Raw genomic sequence first — 25,551 nt, forward strand, 5'->3', positions numbered from 1 at the left:
TTCAGTTTATATCAAAGTTCTCCTGCACGTGTCCGTGTATTTTTTTCCTTCTTTATAACTGTTTGGTGTTTATATTCGTTCAACAAAGTTTTTAAACACAATAAAATGTTAACACTTTTCCTTATAACAGTTCTGTAATTTGAGAAATGCAACACAAATCAGATAAAGTTGGGACTATATGTAAAATGAAGATAAAAATAAAAATGTTGCACTATTCCCAGTTTCTCCACTCACAGAAGACAAAAGTTCTTCCAGAGTTGTGTCTTGGTGGCTTCCCTCACTTGTCTCCTTCCAGCATGGACATTTAGTTTTTGAGAACTGCCTACCTGACACAGATTTACTATAAAGTACCACACTTTGCATTTCTGAATGATTGATGTAAATGAAGTCTAAGAAATATTCAGTGAGTTGGAAATGTTCATCCTGTGACATTTCTCAATGAAACTGGATGTAAAAATGATTAATTCTTACACTTAGAATAAAGTGCCCTGTCCCAACCCTTTTTTGTATATTATATGTATATTAACAAATAAAATAAAGCTGACCATGCAAAATATGAAATATGTTGGTTTCTTACAGTCTGCAGTGAATAGAGAACAGAAGTCAAAGTAAATGTCGGGATCTTTATGCCCCCCCCTCACCACACACACACACACACACACACACACACACACACACACACACACACACACACACACACACACACACACACACACACACACACACACACACACACACACACACACACACACTTTGCTTGAATGTTTGCTTGCCTCTACTGGTGGTTGGCTCTCACTGAGGTATTGTATCACTTCCTGTTCCGGAGCACAGCGGTGTTTTTCTGTATCTGTTAGCTGTTTAATCTGCGCAGTTAGATTGCTCTAGTTATCTAGATTACGATTTGTTTCCCAGTGTTATCTTCACATGCCTTAACTAAAGCACTCCTTCTGCTGAATCACCTCTAAATTATTTACACATTATTCACTTTGCGTGTTTTTAGGAATCCGCTAGCTTAGCGCAGCTACTAGCTCTTAGCCGATTTAGCATGGCGGCTTCTCCTGTCTCTCCCGCACTTTTCTGCTCTGGGTGTGAAATGTTTAGTTATTCCTCGGCCTCCTTTAGCAGTAACGGTACTTGTAATAAGTGTAGCTTATTCGTAGCTTTGGAGGCCAGGCTGGGCGAATTGGAGACTCGGCTCCGCACCGTGGAAAATTCTACAGCTAGCCAGGCCCCTGTAGTCGGTGCGGACCAAGGTAGCTTAGCCGCAGTTAGTTACCCCCTGGCAGATCCCGAGCAGCCGGGAAAGCAGGCCGACTGGGTGACTGTGAGGAGGAAGCGTAGCCCTAAACAGAAGCCCCGTGTACACCGCCAACCCATTCACATCTCTAACCGTTTTTCCCCACTCGACGACACACCCGCCGAGGATCAAACTCTGGTTATTGGCGACTCTGTTTTGCGAAATGTGAAGTTAGCGACACCAGCAACCATAGTCAATTGTCTTCCGGGGGCCAGAGCAGGCGACATTGAAGGAAATTTGAAACTGCTGGCTAAGGCTAAGCGTAAATTTGGTAAGATTGTAATTCACGTCGGCAGTAATGACACCCGGTTACGCCAATCGGAGGTCACTAAAATTAACATTAAATCGGTGTGTAACTTTGCAAAAACAATGTCGGACTCTGTAGTTTTCTCTGGGCCCCTCCCCAATCGGACCGGGAGTGACATGTTTAGCCGCATGTTCTCCTTGAATTGCTGGCTGTCTGAGTGGTGTCCAAAAAATGAGGTGGGCTTCATAGATAATTGGCAAAGCTTCTGGGGAAAACCTGGTCTTGTTAGGAGAGACGGCATCCATCCCACTTTGGATGGAGCAGCTCTCATTTCTAGAAATCTGGCCAATTTTCTTAAATCCTCCAAACCGTGACTATCCAGGGTTGGGACCAGGAAGCAGAGTTGTAGTCTTACACACCTCTCTGCAGCTTCTCTCCCCCTGCCATCCCCTCATTACCCCATCCCCGTAGAGACGGTGCCTGCTCCCAGACCACCAATAACCAGCAAAAATCTATTTAAGCATAAAAATTCAAAAAGAAAAAATAATATAGCACCTTTAACTGCACCACAGACTAAAACAGTTAAATGTGGTCTATTAAACATTAGGTCTCTCTCTTCTAAGTCCCTGTTGGTAAATGATATAATAATTGATCAACATATGGATTTATTCTGCCTTACAGAAACCTGGTTACAGCAGGATGAATATGTTAGTTTAAATGAGTCAACACCCCCAAGTCACACTAACTGTCAGAATGCTCGTAGCACGGGCCGGGGCGGAGGATTAGCAGCAATCTTCCATTCCAGCTTATTAATTAATCAAAAACCCAGACAGAGCTTTAATTCATTTGAAAGCTTGACTCTTAGTCTTGTCCATCTAAATTGGAAGTCCCAAAAACCAGTTTTATTTGTTATTATCTATCGTCCACCTGGTCGTTACTGTGAGTTTCTCTGTGAATTTTCAGACCTTTTGTCTGACTTAGTGCTTAGCTCAGATAAGATAATTATAGTGGGTGATTTTAACATCCACACAGATGCTGAGAATGACAGCCTCAACACTGCATTTAATCTATTATTAGACTCTATTGGCTTTGCTCAAAATGTAAATGAGTCCACCCACCACTTTAATCATATCTTAGATCTTGTTCTGACTTATGGTATGGAAATAGAAGACTTAACAGTATTCCCTGAAAACTCCCTTCTGCCTGATCATTTCTTAATAACATTTACATTTACTCTGATGGACTACCCAGCAGTGGGGAATAAGTTTCATTACACTAGAAGTCTTTCAGAAAGCGCTGTAACTAGGTTTAAGGATATGATTTATGTTCTCTAATGCCATATACCAACACAGTGCAGAGTAGCTACCTAAACTCTGTAAGTGAGATAGAGTATCTCGTCAATAGTTTTACATCCTCATTGAAGACAACTTTGGATGCTGTAGCTCCTCTAAAAAAGAGAGCTTTAAATCAGAAGTGCCTGACTCCGTGGTATAACTCACAAACCCGTAGCTTAAAGCAGATAACCCGTAAGTTGGAGAGGAAATGGCGTCTCACTAATTTAGAAGATCTTCACTTAGCCTGGAAAAAGAGTCTGTTGCTCTATAAAAAAAGCCCTCCGTAAAGCTAGGACATCTTTCTACTCATCACTAATTGAAGAAAATAAGAACAACCCCAGGTTTCTTTTCAGCACTGTAGCCAGGCTGACAAAGAGTCAGAGCTCTATTGAGCTGAGTATTCCATTAACTTTAACTAGTAATGACTTCATGACTTTCTTTGCTAACAAAATTTTAACTATTAGAGAAAAAATTACTCATAACCATCCCAAAGACGTATCGTTATCTTTGGCTGCTTTCAGTGATGCCGGTATTTGGTTAGACTCTTTCTCTCCGATTGTTCTGTCTGAGTTATTTTCATTAGTTACTTCATCCAAACCATCAACATGTTTATTAGACCCCATTCCTACCAGGCTGCTCAAGGAAGCCCTACCATTATTTAATGCTTCGATCTTAAATATGATCAATCTATCTTTGTTAGTTGGCTATGTACCACAGGCTTTTAAGGTGGCAGTAATTAAACCATTACTTAAAAAGCCATCACTTGACCCAGCTATCTTAGCTAATTATAGGCCAATCTCCAACCTTCCTTTTCTCTCAAAAATTCTTGAAAGGGTAGTTGTAAAACAGCTAACTGATCATCTGCAGAGGAATGGTCTATTTGAAGAGTTTCAGTCAGGTTTTAGAATTCATCATAGTACAGAAACAGCATTAGTGAAGGTTACAAATGATCTTCTTATGGCCTCGGACAGTGGACTCATCTCTGTGCTTGTTCTGTTAGACCTCAGTGCTGCTTTTGATACTGTTGACCATAAAATTTTATTACAGAGATTAGAGCATGCCATAGGTATTAAAGGCACTGCGCTGCGGTGGTTTGAATCATATTTGTCTAATAGATTACAATTTGTTCATGTAAATGGGGAATCTTCTTCACAGACTAAAGTTAATTATGGAGTTCCACAAGGTTCTGTGCTAGGACCAATTTTATTCACTTTATACATGCTTCCCTTAGGCAGTATTATTAGACGGTATTGCTTAAATTTTCATTGTTACGCAGATGATACCCAGCTTTATCTATCCATGAAGCCAGAGGACACACACCAATTAGCTAAACTGCAGGATTGTCTTACAGACATAAAGACATGGATGACCTCTAATTTCCTGCTTTTAAACTCAGATAAAACTGAAGTTATTGTACTTGGCCCCACAAATCTTAGAAACATGGTGTCTAACCAGATCCTTACTCTGGATGGCATTACCCTGACCTCTAGTAATACTGTGAGAAATCTTGGAGTCATTTTTGATCAGGATATGTCATTCAAAGCGCATATTAAACAAATATGTAGGACTGCTTTTTTGCATTTACGCAATATCTCTAAAATCAGAAAGGTCTTCTCTCAGAGTGATGCTGAAAAACTAATTCATGCATTTATTTCCTCTAGGCTGGACTATTGTAATTCATTATTATCAGGTTGTCCTAAAAGTTCCCTAAAAAGCCTTCAGTTAATTCAAAATGCTGCAGCTAGAGTACTGACGGGGACTAGAAGGAGAGAGCATATCTCACCCATATTGGCCTCTCTTCATTGGCTTCCTGTTAATTCTAGAATAGAATTTAAAATTCTTCTTCTTACTTATAAGGTTTTGAATAATCAGGTCCCATCTTATCTTAGGGACCTCGTAGTACCATATCACCCCAATAGAGCGCTTCGCTCTCAGACTGCAGGCTTACTTGTAGTTCCTAGGGTTTGTAAGAGTAGAATGGGAGGCAGAGCCTTCAGCTTTCAGGCTCCTCTCCTGTGGAACCAGCTCCCAATTCAGATCAGGGAGACAGACACCCTCTCTACTTTTAAGATTAGGCTTAAAACTTTCCTTTTTGCTAAAGCTTATAGTTAGGGCTGGATCAGGTGACCCTGAACCATCCCTTAGTTATGCTGCTATAGACGTAGACTGCTGGGGGGTTCCCATGATGCACTGTTTCTTTCTCTTTTTGCTCTGTATGCACCACTCTGCATTTAATCATTAGTGATTGATCTCTGCTCCCCTCCACAGCATGTCTTTTTCTTGGTTCTCTCCCTCAGCCCCAACCAGTCCCAGCAGAAGACTGCCCCTCCCTGAGCCTGGTTCTGCTGGAGGTTTCTTCCTGTTAAAAGGGAGTTTTTCCTTCCCACTGTAGCCAAGTGCTTGCTCACAGGGTGTCGTTTTGACCGTTGGGGTTTTACATAATTATTGTATGGCCTTGCCTTACAATATAAAGCGCCTTGGGGCAACTGTTTGTTGTGATTTGGCGCTATATAAAAAAAAATGATTGATTGATTGATTGATTTCATATCATCCAAACTCTTTTGGAGTTATAAAAAACAACACAAAAAGAACAATAAAAAAACAGAGTTGGACTGTATACAGAAAAACTGTGTTCAGTCATTGTAAAGGTCAAATATGTTTTGTGGCTCTAGAAAAAAATTATTTGTGGAAGACGGGACAAAAATGGCTCTTTGACAGTAAAGGCTGTCGAACCCTGACCCAGTCAAAAAGTTTTCATCTTTCATCATACTAGTCTGAGAAGCAATATATACAGTTGTATGTAAAAGTTTGGGCCCCCCTGATGATTTCCTTGATTTTCCTTTATAAATCATTGGTTGTTTGGATCAGAAATTTCAGTTAAATATATCATATAGCAGACAAACACACTATTTGAGAAGTGAAATGAAGTTTATAGGATTTACAGAAAGTGTGCAATAATTCTTTAAACAAAATTAGGCAGGTGCATAAATTTGGGCACCCCAACAGAAAAAATACATCAATATTTAGTAGATCCTCCTTTTGCAGAAATAACAGCCTCTAAATGCTTCCTATAGCTTCCAATGAGAGTCTGGATTCTGGGTGAAGGTATTTTGGACCATTCTTCTTTATAAAACATCTCAGGTTCAGTCAGGTTTGTTGGTCCCATGGTGCCACTCATTAGAAGAGATACGAAAAGGGGAAACATTTGTAAAAAACCACCTTAAATACCCTTTCTCATGATTGGATTCACCTGTGTGAGTAGGTCAAGGGTCAATGAGCTTACCAAATCAATTTTGTGCTCCAATAATTAGTGCTAAATGTATTCAAAGCAATAAAATGTCAAGGGTGCCCAAATTTATGCACCTGCCTATTTTTTTTAAATAATTATTGCACACTTTCTGTAAATCCTATAAACTTCATTTCACTTCTCAAATAGTGTTTGTCTGCTATATGATATATTTAACTGAAACGTCTGATCCAGACAACCAATGATTTATAAAGGAAAATCCTGAAAATAATCAGGGGTGTCCAAACGTTTGCATACAACTGTATGATTCTTTCCCAAAAAAAAAAAAAAACTCAGAGATATTATAGAGCTCATGTAGCAAGAACAGACACATGGATTAAGTAACAAGAGTAAAGGCTGTTTGGGCTGCGTAAGACAAGCACAAGGCCAGAATAATAGAAAAGTGACGTATAAGGTGCACAGTACATTCACATGAAAGCAGAGGATCATGTAAGAAAATGTTTATAACTTTACATACATTCAACACAAAATGAAAATGTTCTATCATGCTATAGATTTACAATAAATGTTGACTGAACACATGTGCTTCATGTGATGATTAATGGTCCACTGAGGCTCGCCGTCAGAGGCTCTGAGCTTCCAAATACCAGGAGCCACGACCTCAGATCAGGAGGAACAGTAAGTAAATTAGTGCTACTGTCCAAACCAGCAGGCTCCAAACATATTTAAAGATAAGTCCCAGCAGAGCAGAAGATTTTCGGCCACTGTGTGAAAGGTCTTACCTGGTACCAGGAATACGCCCTGTCAGATGGGTTGATGAGCACAGCCAGAATCTTAGCTCGGGGTAGCAGGGCAGCAGCTCTCTTTGGAGCTACCTCTGTGTCAAAGTAGTTGGCACTCTTCTCAAACATGAAATCTGTGCTGATGTTGGAAGGGAAAGGAAAGAAGTCCATGTACCTGAGGAGAACACAGTGGAAAATAAGCACCGTGTATGAGATCAGGTTCCCAAATCTCCTCTGGGAGGGTACCAGCCCCACACGATTTCCTGTCTGACACAGTCCTGGAGTGGCTGGGCAATGGGCACACACACCTGACTGAGTTCACCAGCTGTGGGTGGAGCCGAAAGAGTTAGAAAACATGTAGGTCAGTGTCCTCCAGTATTCAGGAGACTTTTCATCAGAAAGCTCCAGATATTATTTCTCTGCTATCCCACAAAAAACCCTAATCTTCTACGTTTTGTATTTGCTTTTTAAATATTTCAGATGGACTCATTCTGATCCAGTTGCCACAGGATCAGAGTCCCAGAATCCAGATCTGCAGATCCCTGAATTATCATTCAGTGACAGCTCATTAACATACACGGGCATGTTGGTAAAGTGCCAATCAGTTTGTAGATCGTAAATAATTCATCCAGTTAGGGGGGGGGGGGGGGGGGTTCTAGATCCTATCCCTGAGGGTTCATGCGGGGTTGATCCTGGACAGGACACCAGTCTATCACATGGTCACATATAGACAAACATGTTCACCCTCTCACACACACACCTGTGGTCAATTTAGAGTCATCAATTCACCAGCACGGAGAGAACACACCAACTCCACACAGAAAGGACCAGGTGTGAAGAAACCCTGGAACCTTTTGACTGTGAGGTAACAGTGTGAATCACAAACCCACCATAAGTTGTCAGTCCTATATAGGCCCTGAGGCCTGATGGTTCCAGCGCTTGTGTCAGGATTCCGTAGCATGAAGCGGATGAGAGCCAATGCCACCCACCAGATGGGATGCCAGTCTGACACAGGTTTCTTCCCCAGCTGAAGCTGGTGGCCATTTACAGCTGGGTGGACTGAGACAATGGAAACAGTGTCTTGTCAAAGGACACAGACTGGTAGCATGAATGGGACTCGAACCCAGGCCTACATATTGGCAGGCCAACTCCTCATCCATTCAGCTACCTGCTCAACAAGACACTGTGCTGCCCTTTAATTCACAACAACAATCTTTCTGCATTAAGAAAAATGCCTGCCCCCCCACGCACCTGTTTTGTCATTTGTCAGTTCAAACTTGTGCACTTTTTTAAAGTTATTAATGATGTTTGCTGCACAATCACTCCACACTGACAAAAGAACAGTTGAAGAGCATCATTAAAACAACAAATTACCATGGCTGCTCATTTCCAGTGGCACTGCTCTGCATGTGACCTGGACTCATGTGCTGCTGCTGCTTTCTGTCTACATTTTAAATCTTGCAGATATACCGAGTTCTTTTATTGAACTGGAAGGCTTCTTTTGTTATTCACGCAGATCAGACCGAAACTTCAGGGAAGAGCCGCGGAGGGGGAATCTGTGCATATGTCAGCAACAGCTGGTGCAGAAATGACATCATGAGGCAGACTGTATGCAACACTGATGTTGAGCTGCTGTATCTCTCCCTCAGACCTTTTTATCTTCCTCTGGAGTTAGCTGCAGCGCACACCTGGGCCCCATTATTGTCCTTGGAGATTTTAATCACTGCAAACTGGAAATGTCTCTCCCCGGCTTTGAACAGTATGTTAAATGTGCCACTGGAGATAACAAGGTTTTAGACAAATGCTGTGGAAACATTAAAAAGGTGTATAGTTCTAGAATGAAGCCTTCACTGCTGAACTCTGATTATAATACAGTCCATTTAATTCCTACATACAAGACTGTGTTCAAGAGAAGGAAACCTCAGACAAAGACCATGTCCACATGGACACAGGATTGTGTGGAGACACTTAAGGGTTCATTTCTCTGCACAAACTGAAATATTTTTCATGATTTGGATATAAATGAGGCGACAGAAACAATAACAGACTACATTAAGTTTTGTGTTGACTGTGTGGTTCCTAAAAAGAACATTATTGTGTATCCCAACAACAAGTCTTACTACATCACCAGAGAAGTAGACTGTATTATGGTAAAAAGATCACTTTTAAAAAAACATGATAGAACTGGTTTAAAAACAGTTCAAAAAGAACTCAACCAACTGATGCGGGAGGAAACACAGGAACATCAGTGAACAAAATTTTAGGTCTATGGACTCGAGAAGGCTTTGGGATTCTACGAAAGCTGCAGTTAACATGACTACAGAGAGAAAAAAGGTTTTGTGACCCATGATGAACGGGAGAAAGCAAACAAACTTCATGATTTTATTCTCAGGTTTGAAACTCACGACTTTTCTTTGGAATGTAATCATGTGTTACAGTCTCTTCCTGTTACTGAGGTTGGGTTGGTAGTCGACCCCCATAAAATTAAGTTACTGTTTAGTGGGGTTTGTAAGGGTAAATCCACAGGCCCTGATGGCATTTCTGCTCTTCTTTTAAAGACCTGCGCAGAAGAGCTCACTCCAGCTTGGTGCGCAGTTTTACTTACTTACTTACTTACTTACTTACTTACTTAGACAGACAGACAGACAGACAGACAGACAGACAGACAGACAGACAGACACACACACACACACAGAGTTCCTAACCTCTGGACAAAAATCGACTATTATTCCTGTTCCAAAGAAACCCTGTCCAACTGAGAGTAATTATAAACCAGTAGCGTTAATGTCCGTGGTAGTTAAATGTTTGCAGAAATATGTTATTTCCATATTGAAGGTCGGCTCTGAATTGGATCCACTGCAGTTTGCTTATAGACATGGATGAGGGACAGACGATGCAGTTAATAGTATCACCCATCTGACCCTAAAGCATCTGGAGGACCCCGAGGCTTATGCATGTCTTTTATTTGTCGATTTTAGTTCTGCTTTTAATATTTTGTGGCCTCATCTGTTGTTAAGCAAATTGTCTCAGATGACTGTAGACCTACTTATTGTGAAATGGTTTTATTCTTTTTTAACTAATAGGACTCAGAACGTTAAAGTAAACAACACAGTCTCAGACTCCAGGTCTATCAGTACAGGAGTACGTCAGGGTTGTGTGAGGTCCCTGTCTTGTTTATGTTATATACAAATGAATGCAGCAGTCGTCTCCACGGTAACTTTATTTTTAAGTTCTCTGATGACACTGTTGTCCTCAGCCTCTTGCACAAGGACAAAGTTCCTTCATCGTATTTTTCTGAGGTTGAGTCTTTTGTTCAGTGGTGTGATGCCAATCACCTGGTTATAAATGTAAATAAAACACAGGAGATGGTTCTAGATCCTCGGTCTGTTGGGGACCAGACTCCAGTTGTAGTTCATGATCTAAAAAATTTGCCAGGTAAGCTCTTATAGATGTCCAGGTGTTCACTTAGATCATATGTTTAGCTGAGAAACACATAGTGATCATTTATGTGAACGTTTACAGCAAAGACTGTATTTTTTATGTCGACTTAGGGTGTTTGTAGTTGACCAGAAAGTTATGTTTTTATTTTATCAGGTGGTGTTGGAGAGCCTCATTAGATACGGGATGGCAGCATGGGACGGGAACTTATCGGTTCAGCTAAAATCAAAGCTTTCTCGTTTGGTGCAGACTGCTGCGAAGGTTATGGGGAGGACTGGAACCCTTCACCTGCAGCCCATCTATGAGCAGTCTGTCTAAAAGCAAGCACAGAAAATACTCTGTGATCCGTCCCACATCCTCCATCAGGAGTCTGAACTTTTACCATCTGGGAGACGATACAGAGTCCCCAAGTGCAAACTCACCACATACAAGAACTCTTTAGTTCCAACCTCAATTAGACTCCTGAATGCTGCAGGGGTTGTCCAGGAGCAGCGTTAAGGGCTTTGTGCACATTTGTGTGTGTGTGTGTGTGTGTGTGTATATATATATATATATTTACACACATATACATACATATACATATATGGGTATCTGTGTGTGTGTGTGTATATAAGTAAGATGTGTACTTTAACTTATTATCCATTTTTTATCTGTTTTAATTGTAAATTATATTATGGGAAATGTGTAATATGCTGATGAATTTTCCACAGGCATGCAAGCAGTGTCCTGTTTTGTTGATGTATTTATTGATTTTTGAGACAAATGTTTGCAGACCACATGAAGTGTATTGTATCGTATGAGTAATACATTTATTTATAGTGCCCTTTTCATCAGTGATCTCAAGGGGCTACAGGTTAAAAAGATAAAATAAGAGCAAAAAACAAGACAAGCAGTCATATTTTAAAATGGAAAGAATTTAAAATAAACATTTAAAAGAAGGGACCATAAGTTGTGTTAAAAAGAACTGTCTTTAGACTCCTTTTAGACAGTCAGTGGATTGTGGTGCCCTCTGGGAGGGCGTTCCACAGGTGTGGGGCAGCAGCACAGAAGGCCCCATCTCCCATGGAGAAATTAAGACATAAACATGGGGACTTTAGCCTGATTTCACCTGCTGCTGATAAACACCCAAGAAATATGAACCTCTCAGAAAACTGGCCTCTGATGACATCATGTAGCGTGACACCCCCTCGAGGGCCTCTACTGAAATGAATGAGGAAAAACAGAATTTTTTACAGTGTGAAATCAGTGTTTTTGTGGACTCTGATGGTGAATACGTCAAAATGGTTCAAATCTGAGTTTTACAAGGATGCACTAAAATGACTAGTGCTGTTTATTAGGTGGACTGATTTTACAAAAGGGGACAGACTGCAGAAATGAAGCCCAGCACAGCGTGGGAATTGTCTTCAAAACATGGCTCTAACCACAGATTTTATCCTTTCCATTCGTGTGGCCAGGAGAACAAAGCATGTTTCTTCTCCTGAAACCATCAAATCAGCCGTGTTTGTGGTTTGTGTAAGCTAAGCTAAGTAAGATGCTACATGAGGGACGCTGGCAAGTCTCATTGAGAAAGACACACCTGTGATCACTGAGTCAGACAGAACATGAAGACAAGTGACTGCTGTTAACAGGACAGCCGGGGAGTGGACCAGCTTCCACGTCTTTGAGGTACTGGCCAAGTTAAGCTAAACAAATGGCTAAGGTAAGCTAACAGAAGCCTCGGTGTCAGTGACCCCGGTCTCATGTACTTTTCTTCCCCCCGTAATTTATTTTCCTCTGCTCAGATTGATTTAAGTCCATGCGCAGATATTCTAGAAACTTGGAAAAAAAACTGGCCGCCATATTACCATACTTGTTTTCCCCCGTTTGGCGAGTTTGATGAATATGTGTGGATTTACAGATGAAGTGACCATCAGGTTCTTGGCCACCTCCCTGACTAAGGTCCTTCTCCCCCGATTGCTCAGTTTAGACGGGCAGCTAGCTCTAGGAAGAGTCCTGGTGGATCTGAACTTCTTCCATTTCCAGATGATGGAGGCCACTGTGCTCATTGGGACCTTCAAAGCAGCAGAAATGTTTCTGTACCCAGCGCTGGCACCTCAGTTTGTCTTTGCTGGCTTTTTTTCCCCCTTAACAATACCACATGGGGTCAATCAATGTGGGGTCGGCCATTTTGATTGGTTTACGTCATGAGTTTGTCCACCAGTGATAAAGGGGAAGACTTGTTTCCTCCTGCACCCAAAGGTGACAAAAGAGGAAGACATTCACACTGCACATAGTTTAAAAGAGAAGCATTACTGTCAGCTGGCACACGTTTTTGAAACCAGACAGAAGAACAGCATGACAGATCACCTCACCTCAAAACTGTGTGAAGCTCTCCAACAACCAGACACTTGTTCTAAAAGCACTGTTACATTTTATGACACCACGGTGTCACAATGTCAAAAACATCCAGCCATTATTTTGTTGACATTTCATCGGTGTTAAACCGTTAGTGGGCAGAAAGATCACCTTTTGTGTAGCAGTCATTCTGCCTTTAGTTGACATGCGGCACCAGTATTAACAGAGGACACTCAGACGTGCTTACCAGTCAATGCCGAGGTCATAGTTTGTCCCACTGAAGAACTGGATCTCCTCGAAGGTGTTGGGGCTGGGAAAGCTGCTGGTGATTGCTGGGTGGAGGCTCAGGAATGAATGAAGGGCTGTAGTGCCTTTGAAGGAAAACATGGAGAAAGAAACTTCAAGAAAGACTCACGGGTTGAAGTCAGCTCAAACTTGTCGCTGGACATCTGAAAATGACACGAAGCTGCTTTAAGGTGAGTTTTCAGTTATTAATGCTCATAATAAAATGGCTCAACACGTTCAGAGCAGAGGAACATGTCTTTGTTCTTGACCACAGACCCCGCGCGCGTGCGTGCGTGTTGAGGAGCAGCAGACTCTGGGCACTGTGGTCTCAGCTGTTTTACTGCTGAGCAGGGAGAGGCGTTTCCCTTTGTCTTGTAGGATTTGGCTAAAGGCTTCCTATTTCTGCACGTGGATGCACCAGCTACGCTGCAGACTCCCATCTGACTCCCACGACGGACTCCGGACTGGAGCAATGCTGGCCGGGGTCCACCGTAACCCACGGCCACACTCAGTGATTTCTTTTCCACTTGCTCTGCAGCAGCCGTTTCAGTGACAGCAGAACGAACTGCTACAAAGCAAAAACAAAACAGGTCTGTTTTTATGGAGCTGAAACGCAAATGAATGGCCAATCAAATCATCAATCATCACATCACCACGGCCTGTTGCCACGAACACGGATAGTGCGGCGCACTAACTCACTGCAGACAAGAAAGCAGCTGGCGTTCAACAAAACACGGGCTCAAACTGGTGGAACGGTTTATCATCCCGCCGCACTCTTTCTTAAAAATAAAGAACTAAATAAAGAAACCAACCCTGACCGGAGCATCGCTACCAGACACCGGAGGGTCTGTGGGCTGACACACAATCAACATCTATTCTTTTATTCTACGTTCAGATTAACACAAGCATCAGAGGAAACCATCTGTGTGGAGAAGCGGCGGCTCTTATCCTCTTCAGTCTGTCACAGGGCGTGAGGCGGGGTTCAGCCAGGACAGGACGCCAGTCTGTCACACACAGACAGACAGACACACGCACACCTTCAGTCAACTTAAAGTCACCACCTTCCTCTAACCCGCATGTCCTTGGATATGGGAGGAGCCGGAGTACCCGGACAGAACCCACACAAACACGGGGAGAACACGCAAACTCCACACAGAAAGGCCACAGGTGAGAATCGATCCCATGACCTTTTTGCTGTGAGGCAACAGTAGTGACCACTAAGTCATAAAAATACACATACGTATATTTCTGTGAGATGTTTGTCTTTTACCAATGAGTGGATATACAGTGGGTTGCATAAGTAATCTGCCCCTTTGGTATAATACCTGTAAATATTCAGTTTAATTGCCAGTTTTCTGCCAAGTCACTGAATATGTCTTCAACTTTATTTACGTCAGTTATAAAGAAATACAAACAGTACGACAGTCTATGATAAATCTGTGTGGAGTAGACAGTTCTCAAAAACTGAGTGACTGTGCAAGAAGGAGAAGAGTGAGGAAAGCCACCAAGACACCCAGACAACCCAGAAGAAGTTACAGTGGCTTCTGTGGCTGTGACTGGAGAAATTGTGCACAGTGAAAGTTTGCATTTTGTATCTCCAGTTATACAGCTTCATGGTGAAGTGGTACAGAGGAGGATTTTATTAAAAAGAAGACCTAAAAGTTCAGCTGCAATTAGCCAGAAAGTACATCTGAGATGTAGCCTGGATTTAATGTTTTGGTGAAAGAAAGTCCTCCTCTATCTTTTCAGGTATTACACCAAAGAGGCTGATTACTTATGCAACCCATCATCTTGGCTTTTATATTTTTAATTAATTTATATCAAGTTGCAGAGATTTACTTTTGCTTTGAGTCTAAGGAAGATAATTTTAGAAATTTTTATATTTATATATTATAACCTGATTTACTTTTTGTACTTGAAACGCCATAAACAAATTAAAATGTGTGAAATACCAATTGGCTGAATATGTTTGTAAGCCACTGTATTACAGAGAAACATCACTCCAACATACAGTATCAAAGCTGAGGATCCTCACCACATACGAGGGTAGGCTGGAAAGTTCTAAGGCTGACTATGATGCAGTTGTCGAATTGAACAAATTCAGGGTTATTTTTCTACAGTTTCCCTGTAACTCCACACACTTCTTCCAGCAGTGCTTGAGTGCTTCGATTCCCTTGGCATAGAAGCTTTCATCTTGAGAGTCAAAATAGTCCTCAACGGCAGCCATCACCTTATCATTGCTCTGATAGTGCTTCCCAGCCAAGTTTTTTTTCAGGTTTGGGAACAGATGGAAGTCCGAGGGTGCCAAGTCAGGGGAGTATGGTGGGTGATCTACCAGTTCGAATCCACACTCGTGGATAGTGGCCATGGCCAATGTTGACTTGTGAGCTGGGGCATTGTCTTGATGGAACAGCACCCCTTTTGTCAGCTTTCCTGTTCGCTTCTTTTTGATAGCCTCGCGTAACTGTCTCAGTAGGTTAGAATAGTACTGTCCATTTATGGTTTGTCCCTTTTCAAGATAGTCCACGAACACAATGCCCTTGGCATCCCAGAAAACTGAAACCATGACCTTCCCCGCAGACGAAATGACCTTGGCCTTCTTTGGAGGTGGTGACCTTGTGTGTTTCCACTGCATTAATTGTTTTTTTGTCTCTGGTTCAAAGTGGTGAACCCAACACTCATCCTGGGTAAGAAAACGTTCCATGTAATTGGCTGGATCCTCTTCAAATTGTGCCAAGTTTGCCTTTGACATGACTAGCCTGGTGCATTTCTGATCAGGCATCAGAAGACGTGGCACCCACCGAGCTGACATTCCAAGTTCTTCATGCAGAATGTGTTATCTTCTCTCACGGGATATTCCCACAGCATCTGCTAGCTGATTAATCGTCGATCGTCTGTCGTCCATCACCATTTCATGAACAAGGTCAATGTTTTTCTGGGTTGTGGCTGTTGCAGGCCGCCCACACCTTGGGTCGTCTTCAAGGCTCTCTCTGCCCTTCTTAAATTCAGCTGCCCACTTCTGCACTGTAGATATGGAGGGAGCTTCATGCCCTAATGTAGCAACCATATCCGCATGAATGTCCTTGGGCTTTAACCCCTTCTTATGCAGGTACTTAATCACACCGCAATGCCAGATTTCGTCCATTTTTGCCGTTTCCCTCTACCACGAACTTTCAAACTTGGCTATGAACCACAAACTACCCCACAACCTGGAAGAAAATAACACAGTTAGTCATCAGAAGAGCTGAACTTAATGCATGCCAAGTTTTATTGAAATGGCATTTCTCCTTCTTGGTGAGCCTTAGAACCTTTCAGCCTACTCTCGTACAGTGGAGGACAGAGAAACAAAAATCCATGCAGAATGCATTTTGTCCATCAACATGTGTTTTTAGCCAATCAATGCACTTCTGATAGCATTAAAACTGATGACTTTCACATAGCAGCACCCACTTAATGTGCTTTATTTTGTAATTATTTTTACTGTGTGTTTACTGTTATTTTCACACATGCATTATCTCCATGTCTGTCATCATGGAGAAGCATGAAAATTTAAAGAATATTACGGTCTGACAGCTGAAAAATGTTTCACTGTAAGGGACGTTCCCTGCAGTGGAAAACTACAGCAAGTCTCGTTGAGAAAGACGCACAAGGTGCATGGAGCAGGTGATTAGAGACCCTGCAAGGCTTATGACAAATGTGGCTGTGGAATCCATTAGCTTAGCAGGGAAATTAGCACAGAAAATCCACAATGGTGATAGTGCAGTTTATCTGCTAGGGAGGGAAATTCATCAAGTTGAGACTGTGGCCTGCTTCCGTAGACGTGTCCATAAAAATCATACAGGGATATGCTTTGCAAACTTAATACCCATTACTATATTGGATGATGTTGAAATTGAGGATGGCCCATTGGCTGTTCCAGCAATATCAAACATTTTGTGTCTGCTACCTACAACTTGTGTGGAATGTCTCAAACCTAAACCTACTTCTATGTATCTTATATATGCTACTCTTTAACCACCCCTAAACCCAAACAGTCCAACTGTCAACCCCACTGAGGTCCTTAGTCTGGATCTCATTAACATAAGATCACTGTCATCAAAATCATTGCTGATTAATGACCTAATTATTGATCATCACTTAGATATGATTGGGTTATGTGAAACCTTCTTAAACCTACAGTTGTCCTCCCCTTAAATGAGGCCTGCCCATCGGCGTACACATTTAGTCACATCCCTTGTGATGCGAAGCAAGGAGGTGGCTTTACTCTTATTTATAAATCTAAGTTAGTTTATTAGCTGTTGGGAGTCACAAATATAACTTGTTTGAACATCTGATTCTCCACTCTGCCCACGATGCTACGTATTGCCAAGGTCACAAGAATAAAAATCAGCCTTACTACTTTGTCACAAATACTGACATCACGCCTCTTGCATCGAAGGTCTCTGATCACTCACTTATAAGGTTTACAGTTTCGCTGCCGTGTTTAGTGGAACAACAACCTTATTTATCACTATGGTGAGTCATCAACTCAACTATGACTGAACTCAAAGCTAGATTACCTGATATCTTAGCTTCACGTTTGGAAAATACCCAATCAGTAGACAGTTTGTGGATAGTTTAAACTCAGCGCTCAAAACTACACTCAACATGATTGCGCCACCTATATTAAAACCACACCCCTAAAAACACAGTCACCTTGGTTCAATGATTACTTGCGTGACCTCAAGTATAAGGCTAGAGGTCTAGAAAGAAAATGGCATAGTTCAAAATTAGAAGTATTCCACCTCACGAGGCGTGATGCTATCTTAGACAATAAGCATGTATTACTGGCTACAAAGTGGACCTATTACTCTGATTTGATCAACAAAAACAAGCATAACTCAAAGTTCTTGTTCGACACGGTGGTAACTACCTATAAGTCGTTCTCCTTTCACAATACAAGATTTCTTCGATTACTTCGAGAAGAAAATAGATGACATTAGGTTAACATATCCCAGCATGCCTTAACCCAGCCACTACACCCTGCTATTGAGGTGGGTGCCTACACTGAGCTCGTGGACTACCTTACTGAGAATAATCTTTTTGAGCCACTGCAGTGTGGTTTTAGAAAATATCATTCCACAGAGACGGCTCTCACTAAAGTGGTGAATGATCTTCTGCCCATAATGGATTCAGACACCACTATGGTTCTGGTGCTGTTAGACCTTACTGTTGCGTTTGATACCGTGGATCATCATATTCTACTCGATAGGCTGGAGAATCATTTTGGCATTACTGGAAGTGCCCTCGAACTGCCACCGTATCGTGGTGGGGGAGTTAACATTCTCGGATGATCCTAGGAGCTATGTTGTCGGGGGCTTCGTGCCCCTGGTAGGGTCTCCCATGGCAAACAGGTCCTAGGTGACGGGGCAGTTCAAAAGCTCCCATGACTGACATGAAATCAAGGACCGAGACGTCGCCCGGTATGGCGAAGCCGGAGCCCCACCCCGGAGCCAGGCCTGGGGTTGGGGCTCACGCACGTGCACCTGGTGGTCGGGCCTTAGCCCACGGGGCCCGGCCAGGCTCAGCCCGAAAGAGCGATGTGGGCCCGCCCTCCTGTGGGTTCACCACCTGCAGAGGTGGCCATGGGGGGTTGGGTGCAAAGAGGACTGTGTGGCAGTCGAGGGCGGGTGGCCTGGTCCGCGCTCACAGCCTCTGGCTGTTGGGACGTGAAATGTCACCTCACTGGGGGGGAGCCTGAGCTTGTGCAAGAGGTTGAGAAGTACCGACTAGAGATAGTCGGGCTCACCTCCACGCACAGCTTGGGCTCTGGTATCCAACTCCTGGAGAGGGGCTGGATGAACCACTTTTCTGGCATTGCTCACGGGGAGAGGCGGCGGCGAGCTGGGGTAGCATTGCTTATTGCTCCCCAGCTCAGTTGCCATGTGTTGGAGTTCACCCCCGTGAACGAGAGGGTCGTGTCCCTACGCCTTCGGGTTGGGGACAGGTCTCTCACTGTTGTCTCGGCAGAGTACCCAACCTTCTTGGAGTCTCTGGGAGGGGTACTAGATAGTGCTCCGACCGGGGACTCTACTGTTCTCCTGAGGGACTTCAACGCCCACGTGGGCAGCGACAGTGAGACCTGGAGGGGCGTAATTTGGAAGCAAGGCCTCCCCGATCTGAACCTGAGTGGTGTTCAGTTGTTGGACTTCTGTGCTAGCCACAGTTTATCTATCATGAACACTATGTTCGAGCACAGTGGTGTCCATAAATGAACATGGCACCAGGACACCCTGAGCCGGAGGTCGATGATCGACTTTGTAGTCGTATCATCTGACCTTCAGCCACGTGTCTCGGACACTCGGGTAAAGAAAGGGGCTGAGCTGTCGACCAATCACCACCTGGTGGTGAGTTGGATCCGCTGGGAGGGGAGGAAGCTGGTCAGACCTGGCAGGCCCAAACGTATCGTGAGGGTCTGCTGGGAACGACTGCAGGAACCCTCTGTCAGTGAGGTCTTCAACTCCTACCTCCGGGAGAGCTTCTCCTAGATCCCGGGGTAGGTTGGAGATATGGAGTCCGAGTGGACCATGTTCTCCACCCCCATTGACGATGCGGCTGCCTGCAGCTGTGGTCGCAAGGTCTCTGGTGCCTGTCGCAGTGGCAATCCCAAAACCCGGTGGTGGACGATGGAATTAAGGGATGCTGTCAAGCTGAAGAAGGAGTCCTACTTGTCTTTGTTGGTAGGTGGGACCCCGTAGGCAGCTGACAGGTACCGGCAGGCCAAGCGTGCTGCAGCCTGTGCGGTTGCAGAGGCAAAAACTTGGGTCTGGGAGGAGTTCAGAGAGGCCATGGAGGAGGATTACGGGTCGGCCTCGAAGAAATTCTGGCAAACCATCTGAAGCCTCAGGAGGTGGAAGCAGCTCTCCGCCAACACTGTCTGTAGTGCGAGTGGGACTGTCCTGGTTGACACGTCTCTGCAACATCGCGTGGCGGTCTTGGACAGTACCCCTGGATTGGCAGACCGGGGTGGTGGTCCCTCTGTTTAAGAAGGGGGACCGGAGGGTGTGTTCCAACTACAGGGGGATCACACTCCTCAGCCTCCCCGGTAAGGTCTATTCCAGGGTGCTGGAGAGGAGAATTCGACCGACAGTTGAACCTCGGACTCAGGAGGAGCAGTGTGGTTTTCGTCCTGGTTGCAGCACACTAGACCAGCTCTACACCCTCCATCGGGTGCTCGAGGGTTCATGGGAGTTCGCCCAACCAGTCCACATGTGCTTTGTGGATCTGGAGAAGGCATTTGACCGTGTCCCTCGAAGTGCCCTGTGGGGTGTGCTCCAGGAGTACGAGGTCCGGGGTCCTTTGCTAAGGGCTATCCGGTCCCTGTATGACCGCAGCAGGAGCTTGGTTCGCATTGCCGGTAGTAAGTCAAACCTGTTTCCAGTGCACGTTGGCCTTCGCCAGGGCTGCGCTTTGTCACCGGTTCTGTTCATTACCTTTATGGACAGAACCACAGAATCTCATCTCTGCTGTTTCCGGATGATGTGGTCCTGTTGGCTTTGTCAAACCGGGACCTTCATTGTGCACTGGGGCGGTTTGCAGCTGAGTGTGAAGCGGCCGGGATGAAGATCAGCACCTCCAAATCCGAGGCCATGGTTCTCGACCGGAAAAAGGTGCCTTGCCCTCTTCAGGTCGGTGGGGTGTCCTTGCCTCAGGTGGAGTTTAAATATCTCGGGGTCTTGTTCACAAGTGAGGGACGGATGGAGTGTGAGATCGATAGACGGATCGGTGCAGCGTCTGCAGTGATGCGGTTGCTGTATCGGACCATCGTGGTGAAGAGAGAGATGAGCAGGGGGGCAAAGCTCTCGATTTATCGATCGATCTACGTTCCGACCCTCACCTATGGTGATGAGATTTGGCTCATGACCGAAAGAACAAGACTGCGAGTACAAGCGGCCGAGATGAGTTTCCTCCACAGGGTGGCTGGGCGCTCCCTTAGAGATAGGGTGAGGAGCTCGGTCACTCGGGAGGAGCACGGACTCGAGCCGCTGCTCCTCCACGTCGAAAGGAGCCAGCTGAGGTGGCTCGGGCATCTTTTCCAGATGCCCCCTGGAAGCCTCACTGGAGAGGTGTTCCGGGCACGTCCCATCGGGAGGAGACCCCGGGGAAGACCCAGATCATGCTGGAGGGATTACATCTCTCGGCTGGCTTGGGAACGCCTTGGGGTTCCCCCGGAGGAGCTGGGGGAGGTGTGTGTGGATCGGGAGGTCTGGGCAGCTTTGCTTGAGCTGCTGCCCCCACGACCCGACCTAGGATAAGCGGAAGAAAATGGATGGATGGATGGATGGAAGTGCCCTTGTGTGGTTGACGTTATACCTGTCCAGTTGTTCTCACTGTGTTTTGTACAATAACACTACCTCTAACCTTATTGACATGAGATATGGGGTTCCACATGGGTCCGTCTTAGGCCCCCTGCTTTTCTCCCTTTATATAGCACCCCTTGGGCATATAATGTGATGTTTTGGGATTACGTTTCACTGGTATGCTGATGATACTCAATTGTATATGCTGATAACTGGTGGTAAACTCATTCATATAAAATCCTTATAAGATTGCCTTGCATCAGTGAGAAGTTGGATGTCTAGAAACTTCCTACTTTAAAACTCTCATAAGAATGAAATGACGGTTCTTGGTCCAGTGAGACATCAGCATCAATTAGCCTGGTTAGCCTGGCTTGTGTGTCATTCATCACACTGACAAAGCAAGGAACCTTGGGATAATTTTTGATCCTTCGTTGTCCTTTGGCCTCCACATTAGAAATATTACTAGGACTGCTTTCTTCCACCTGCAAAATATAGCGAAGACTCGTCCCATCCTGTCTATGGCTGATGCTGAGACACTGATTCATGTGTTTATCTCTTCTAGATTGGACTACTGCAATGTTCTATTTTCTGGTTTACCATAGTTCAGTATTAGGGGTCTCCAATTGGTTCAAAATGCTGCTGCCAGACTTTTGACAGGAAGCAGAAATTTGACCACATTACACCCATTTAGGTGTCTCTTCACTGGCTTCCTGTCCCTGTGAGATCAGATTTTAAGGTTTTGCTACTAACCTTTCCTTTTCTCTCAAAAATTCTTGAAAGGGTAGTTGTAAAACAGCTAACTGATCATCTGCAGAGGAATGGTCTATTTGAAGAGTTTCAGTCAGGTTTTAGAATTCATCATAGTACAGAAACAGCATTAGTGAAGGTTACAAATGATCTTCTTATGGCCTCGGACAGTGGACTCATCTCTGTGCTTGTTCTGTTAGACCTCAGTGCTGCTTTTGATACTGTTGACCATAAAATTTTATTACAGAGATTAGAGCATGCCATAGGTATTAAAGGCACTGCGCTGCGGTGGTTTGAATCATATTTGTCTAATAGATTACAATTTGTTCATGTAAATGGGGAATCTTCTTCACAGACTAAAGTTAATTATGGAGTTCCACAAGGTTCTGTGCTAGGACCAATTTTATTCACTTTATACATGCTTCCCTTAGGCAGTATTATTAGACGCTATTGCTTAAATTTTCATTGTTACGCAGATGATACCCAGCTTTATCTATCCATGAAGCCAGAGGACACACACCAATTAGCTAAACTGCAGGATTGTCTTACAGACATAAAGACATGGATGACCTCTAATTTCCTGCTTTTAAACTCAGATAAAACTGAAGTTATTGTACTTGGCCCCACAAATCTTAGAAACATGGTGTCTAACCAGATCCTTACTCTGGATGGCATTACCCTGACCTCTAGTAATACTGTGAGAAATCTTGGAGTCATTTTTGATCAGGATATGTCATTCAAAGCGCATATTAAACAAATATGTAGGACTGCTTTTTTGCATTTACGCAATATCTCTAAAATCAGAAAGGTCTTGTCTCAGAGTGATGCTGAAAAACTAATTCATGCATTTATTTCCTCTAGGCTGGACTATTGTAATTCATTATTATCAGGTTGTCCTAAAAGTTCCCTAAAAAGCCTCCAGTTAATTCAAAATGCTGCAGCTAGAGTACTGACGGGGACTAGAAGGAGAGAGCATATCTCACCCATATTGGCCTCTCTTCATTGGCTTCCTGTTAATTCCAGAATAGAATTTAAAATTCTTCTTCTTACTTATAAGGTTTTGAATAATCAGGTCCCATCTTATCTTAGGGACCTCGTAGTACCATATCACCCCAATAGAGCGCTTCGCTCTCAGACTGCAGGCTTACTTGTAGTTCCTAGGGTTTGTAAGAGTAGAATGGGAGGCAGAGCCTTCAGCTTTCAGGCTCCTCTCCTGTGGAACCAGCTCCCAATTCAGATCAGGGAGACAGACACCCTCTCTACTTTTAAGATTAGGCTTAAAACTTTCCTTTTTGCTAAAGCTTATAGTTAGGGCTGGATCAGGTGACCCTGAACCATCCCTTAGTTATGCTGCTATAGACGTAGACTGCTGGGGGGTTCCCATGATGCACTGAGTGTTTCTTTCTCTTTTTGCTCTGTATGCACCACTCTGCATTTAATCATTAGTGATTGATCTCTGCTCTCTTCCACAGCATGTCTTTTTCCTGGTTCTCTCCCTCAGCCCCAACCAGTCCCAGCAGAAGACTGCCCCTCCCTGAGCCTGGTTCTGCTGGAGGTTTCTTCCTGTTAAAAGGGAGTTTTTCCTTCCCACTGTAGCCAAGTGCTTGCTCACAGGGGGTTGTTTTGACCGTTGGGGTTTTACATAATTATTGTATGGCCTTGCCTTGCAATATAAAGCGCCTTGGGGCAACTGTTTGTTGTGATTTGGCGCTATATAAAAAAATTGATTGATTGATTGATTGATTGAACCTATAAAATTGTTCATGGACTGGCACCTCCTTACCAAGGAGACCTAATTAAACCTTATGTACTGGCCCAGGCTCTGCGTTTTCAGGGTGCAGGACTACTTTGTGTCCCTGGGGTGAATAAAAAGTCTGTGGGTCACAGAGCTTTCTCTTATCATGCCCCTGTTGTGTGGAATGATCTCCCTGCATCAATAAAACAGTCAGATTCTGTAGAGATTTTTAAGTCCAGACTTAAGATGCACTTATTTTCCCTTTCGTATGACTAGCATACTGGCATAGTATGTTACTATGCTTTTTACTTTTTTAAATTCATTTTAATAGTAATTGGAGCGTGCCGCGGCCTCAACTTTACCTAAATTCTTAGTCTTTTAGTGAAGCTTAGGGCTAGTGGCCGGCGATCACTTTAGAATTTCTCCTGTTTTTCTTGCTGCTTAATGCTGACAAACAATACTGTATTTGTTGACAAATTATACTGTATTTGTTGTCTTTCTGATGCCTGATTCTGTTTTTATCTCTCTGTTTGAGGTGCGGCTCCATCCAGAGATGGGGGTGGGGTCTTCTTCTGCAGGCCTCCCATCCTGTGCACCAGCATGGGCTTCCAAAATTTCCTGTATATTCCTTCTGTCAAGTATGTCTGTATCATGGCCCAAGCAGAGGGTCACCCCTTCGAGTCTGGTCTGCTTGAGGTTTCTTCCTCAGAGGGAGTTTTTTCTTACCACTGTCACCTGTGCTCTTGCTCTGGGGGTTGGTAAGGTTAGACTTTACTTGTGTGAAGCACCTTGAGGCAACTTTGTTGTGATCTGGTGCTATAGACATGAAATAAATTAAATTAAAATAAAATAAACTGAATCTTATCAGATTTTACAAAAGTGTGATAAATGAGCCAGAGAGAAAGAGGCCACAGGTGACAATGGCTGGTGGCCGTATTCACGATCTCAAGGGACAGCTATGGTGTGGACACGGGACTTGAAACGGTGACCAGTCGTTCATGTTAACAACATTACCTGCTTATTGACTGTGGACAGACAAATCAATCAACACAAACGTGACGACAGCTATCGGATGCTTACGGACCGCCATGTGGAAGTCGTAGGACTTGGAAGTATTGGAAGGGACAACAACTTTGTTTATACACAAACCCACGTGAAGCCAGAGCAGCACCAGACAGCAGAATGATATTCTACACAGCTGCTGTGCGCGAACACAGGAGGAGTAAAATCATCAGGATGCAGCTGTGTCCAGGGTTTGTATTTATTACTACATTGCTTGTGCTTCTCTAATCATATTTAGACATATTCAATGTATTTTTCTGAGTACACAGCAGGTTACAAAGGAGGCAGAAATACACTGATGAGCAAACCTCAGAAAATTTAGGCAAAAACAAACAGTGCACCCCCTATGGTGGTATGTAAATACCTATAAGCAGTAGGGGGACCTGCATAACTGCAAACAGTAACTTTATGTGTGAGCAAAAACCTAACGTGCATATTGGCAGCTGTGGATGTGCTGCACCGCTGGATGCATCTTTGAGGCAGATGCGACTATGTAACAGTGATGTGTTAAGGGAAGGTGGTAATTCATGCTTTTTTTTCTTAAGATGATCACCCCTTCTCAGGTATTTTCTTCTTCTATTCTCATTTCCTCTTATTGACTACCATCCTGGTCTGGGTGATAGTCTTCAGACTTCAGACAACTTTACTGATCCCAAAAAAGGGCAATTACATTTACTTACATACCACCATAGGGGGTGCACTGT

The 25,551-nt window shown here is 43.8% G+C and overlaps 1 protein-coding gene across 1 annotated transcript in view; it reads right to left on the bottom strand.

Moving 5' to 3' along the window:
- The window catches only part of ndst2a (N-deacetylase/N-sulfotransferase (heparan glucosaminyl) 2a), an 82,019-nt gene that overhangs the window by 17,677 nt on the left and 38,791 nt on the right, over nucleotides 1–25,551 (bottom strand). Inside the window, 2 exon segments of the mRNA XM_034184638.1 lie at nucleotides 6,908–7,082; nucleotides 12,927–13,050. Coding sequence (XP_034040529.1) covers nucleotides 6,908–7,082; nucleotides 12,927–13,050 — 299 coding nt within the window.

The sequence above is a fragment of the Thalassophryne amazonica genome, chromosome 13, assembly GCF_902500255.1.
Source record: "Thalassophryne amazonica chromosome 13, fThaAma1.1, whole genome shotgun sequence".
Classification (NCBI taxonomy): Eukaryota; Metazoa; Chordata; class Actinopteri; order Batrachoidiformes; family Batrachoididae; genus Thalassophryne; species Thalassophryne amazonica.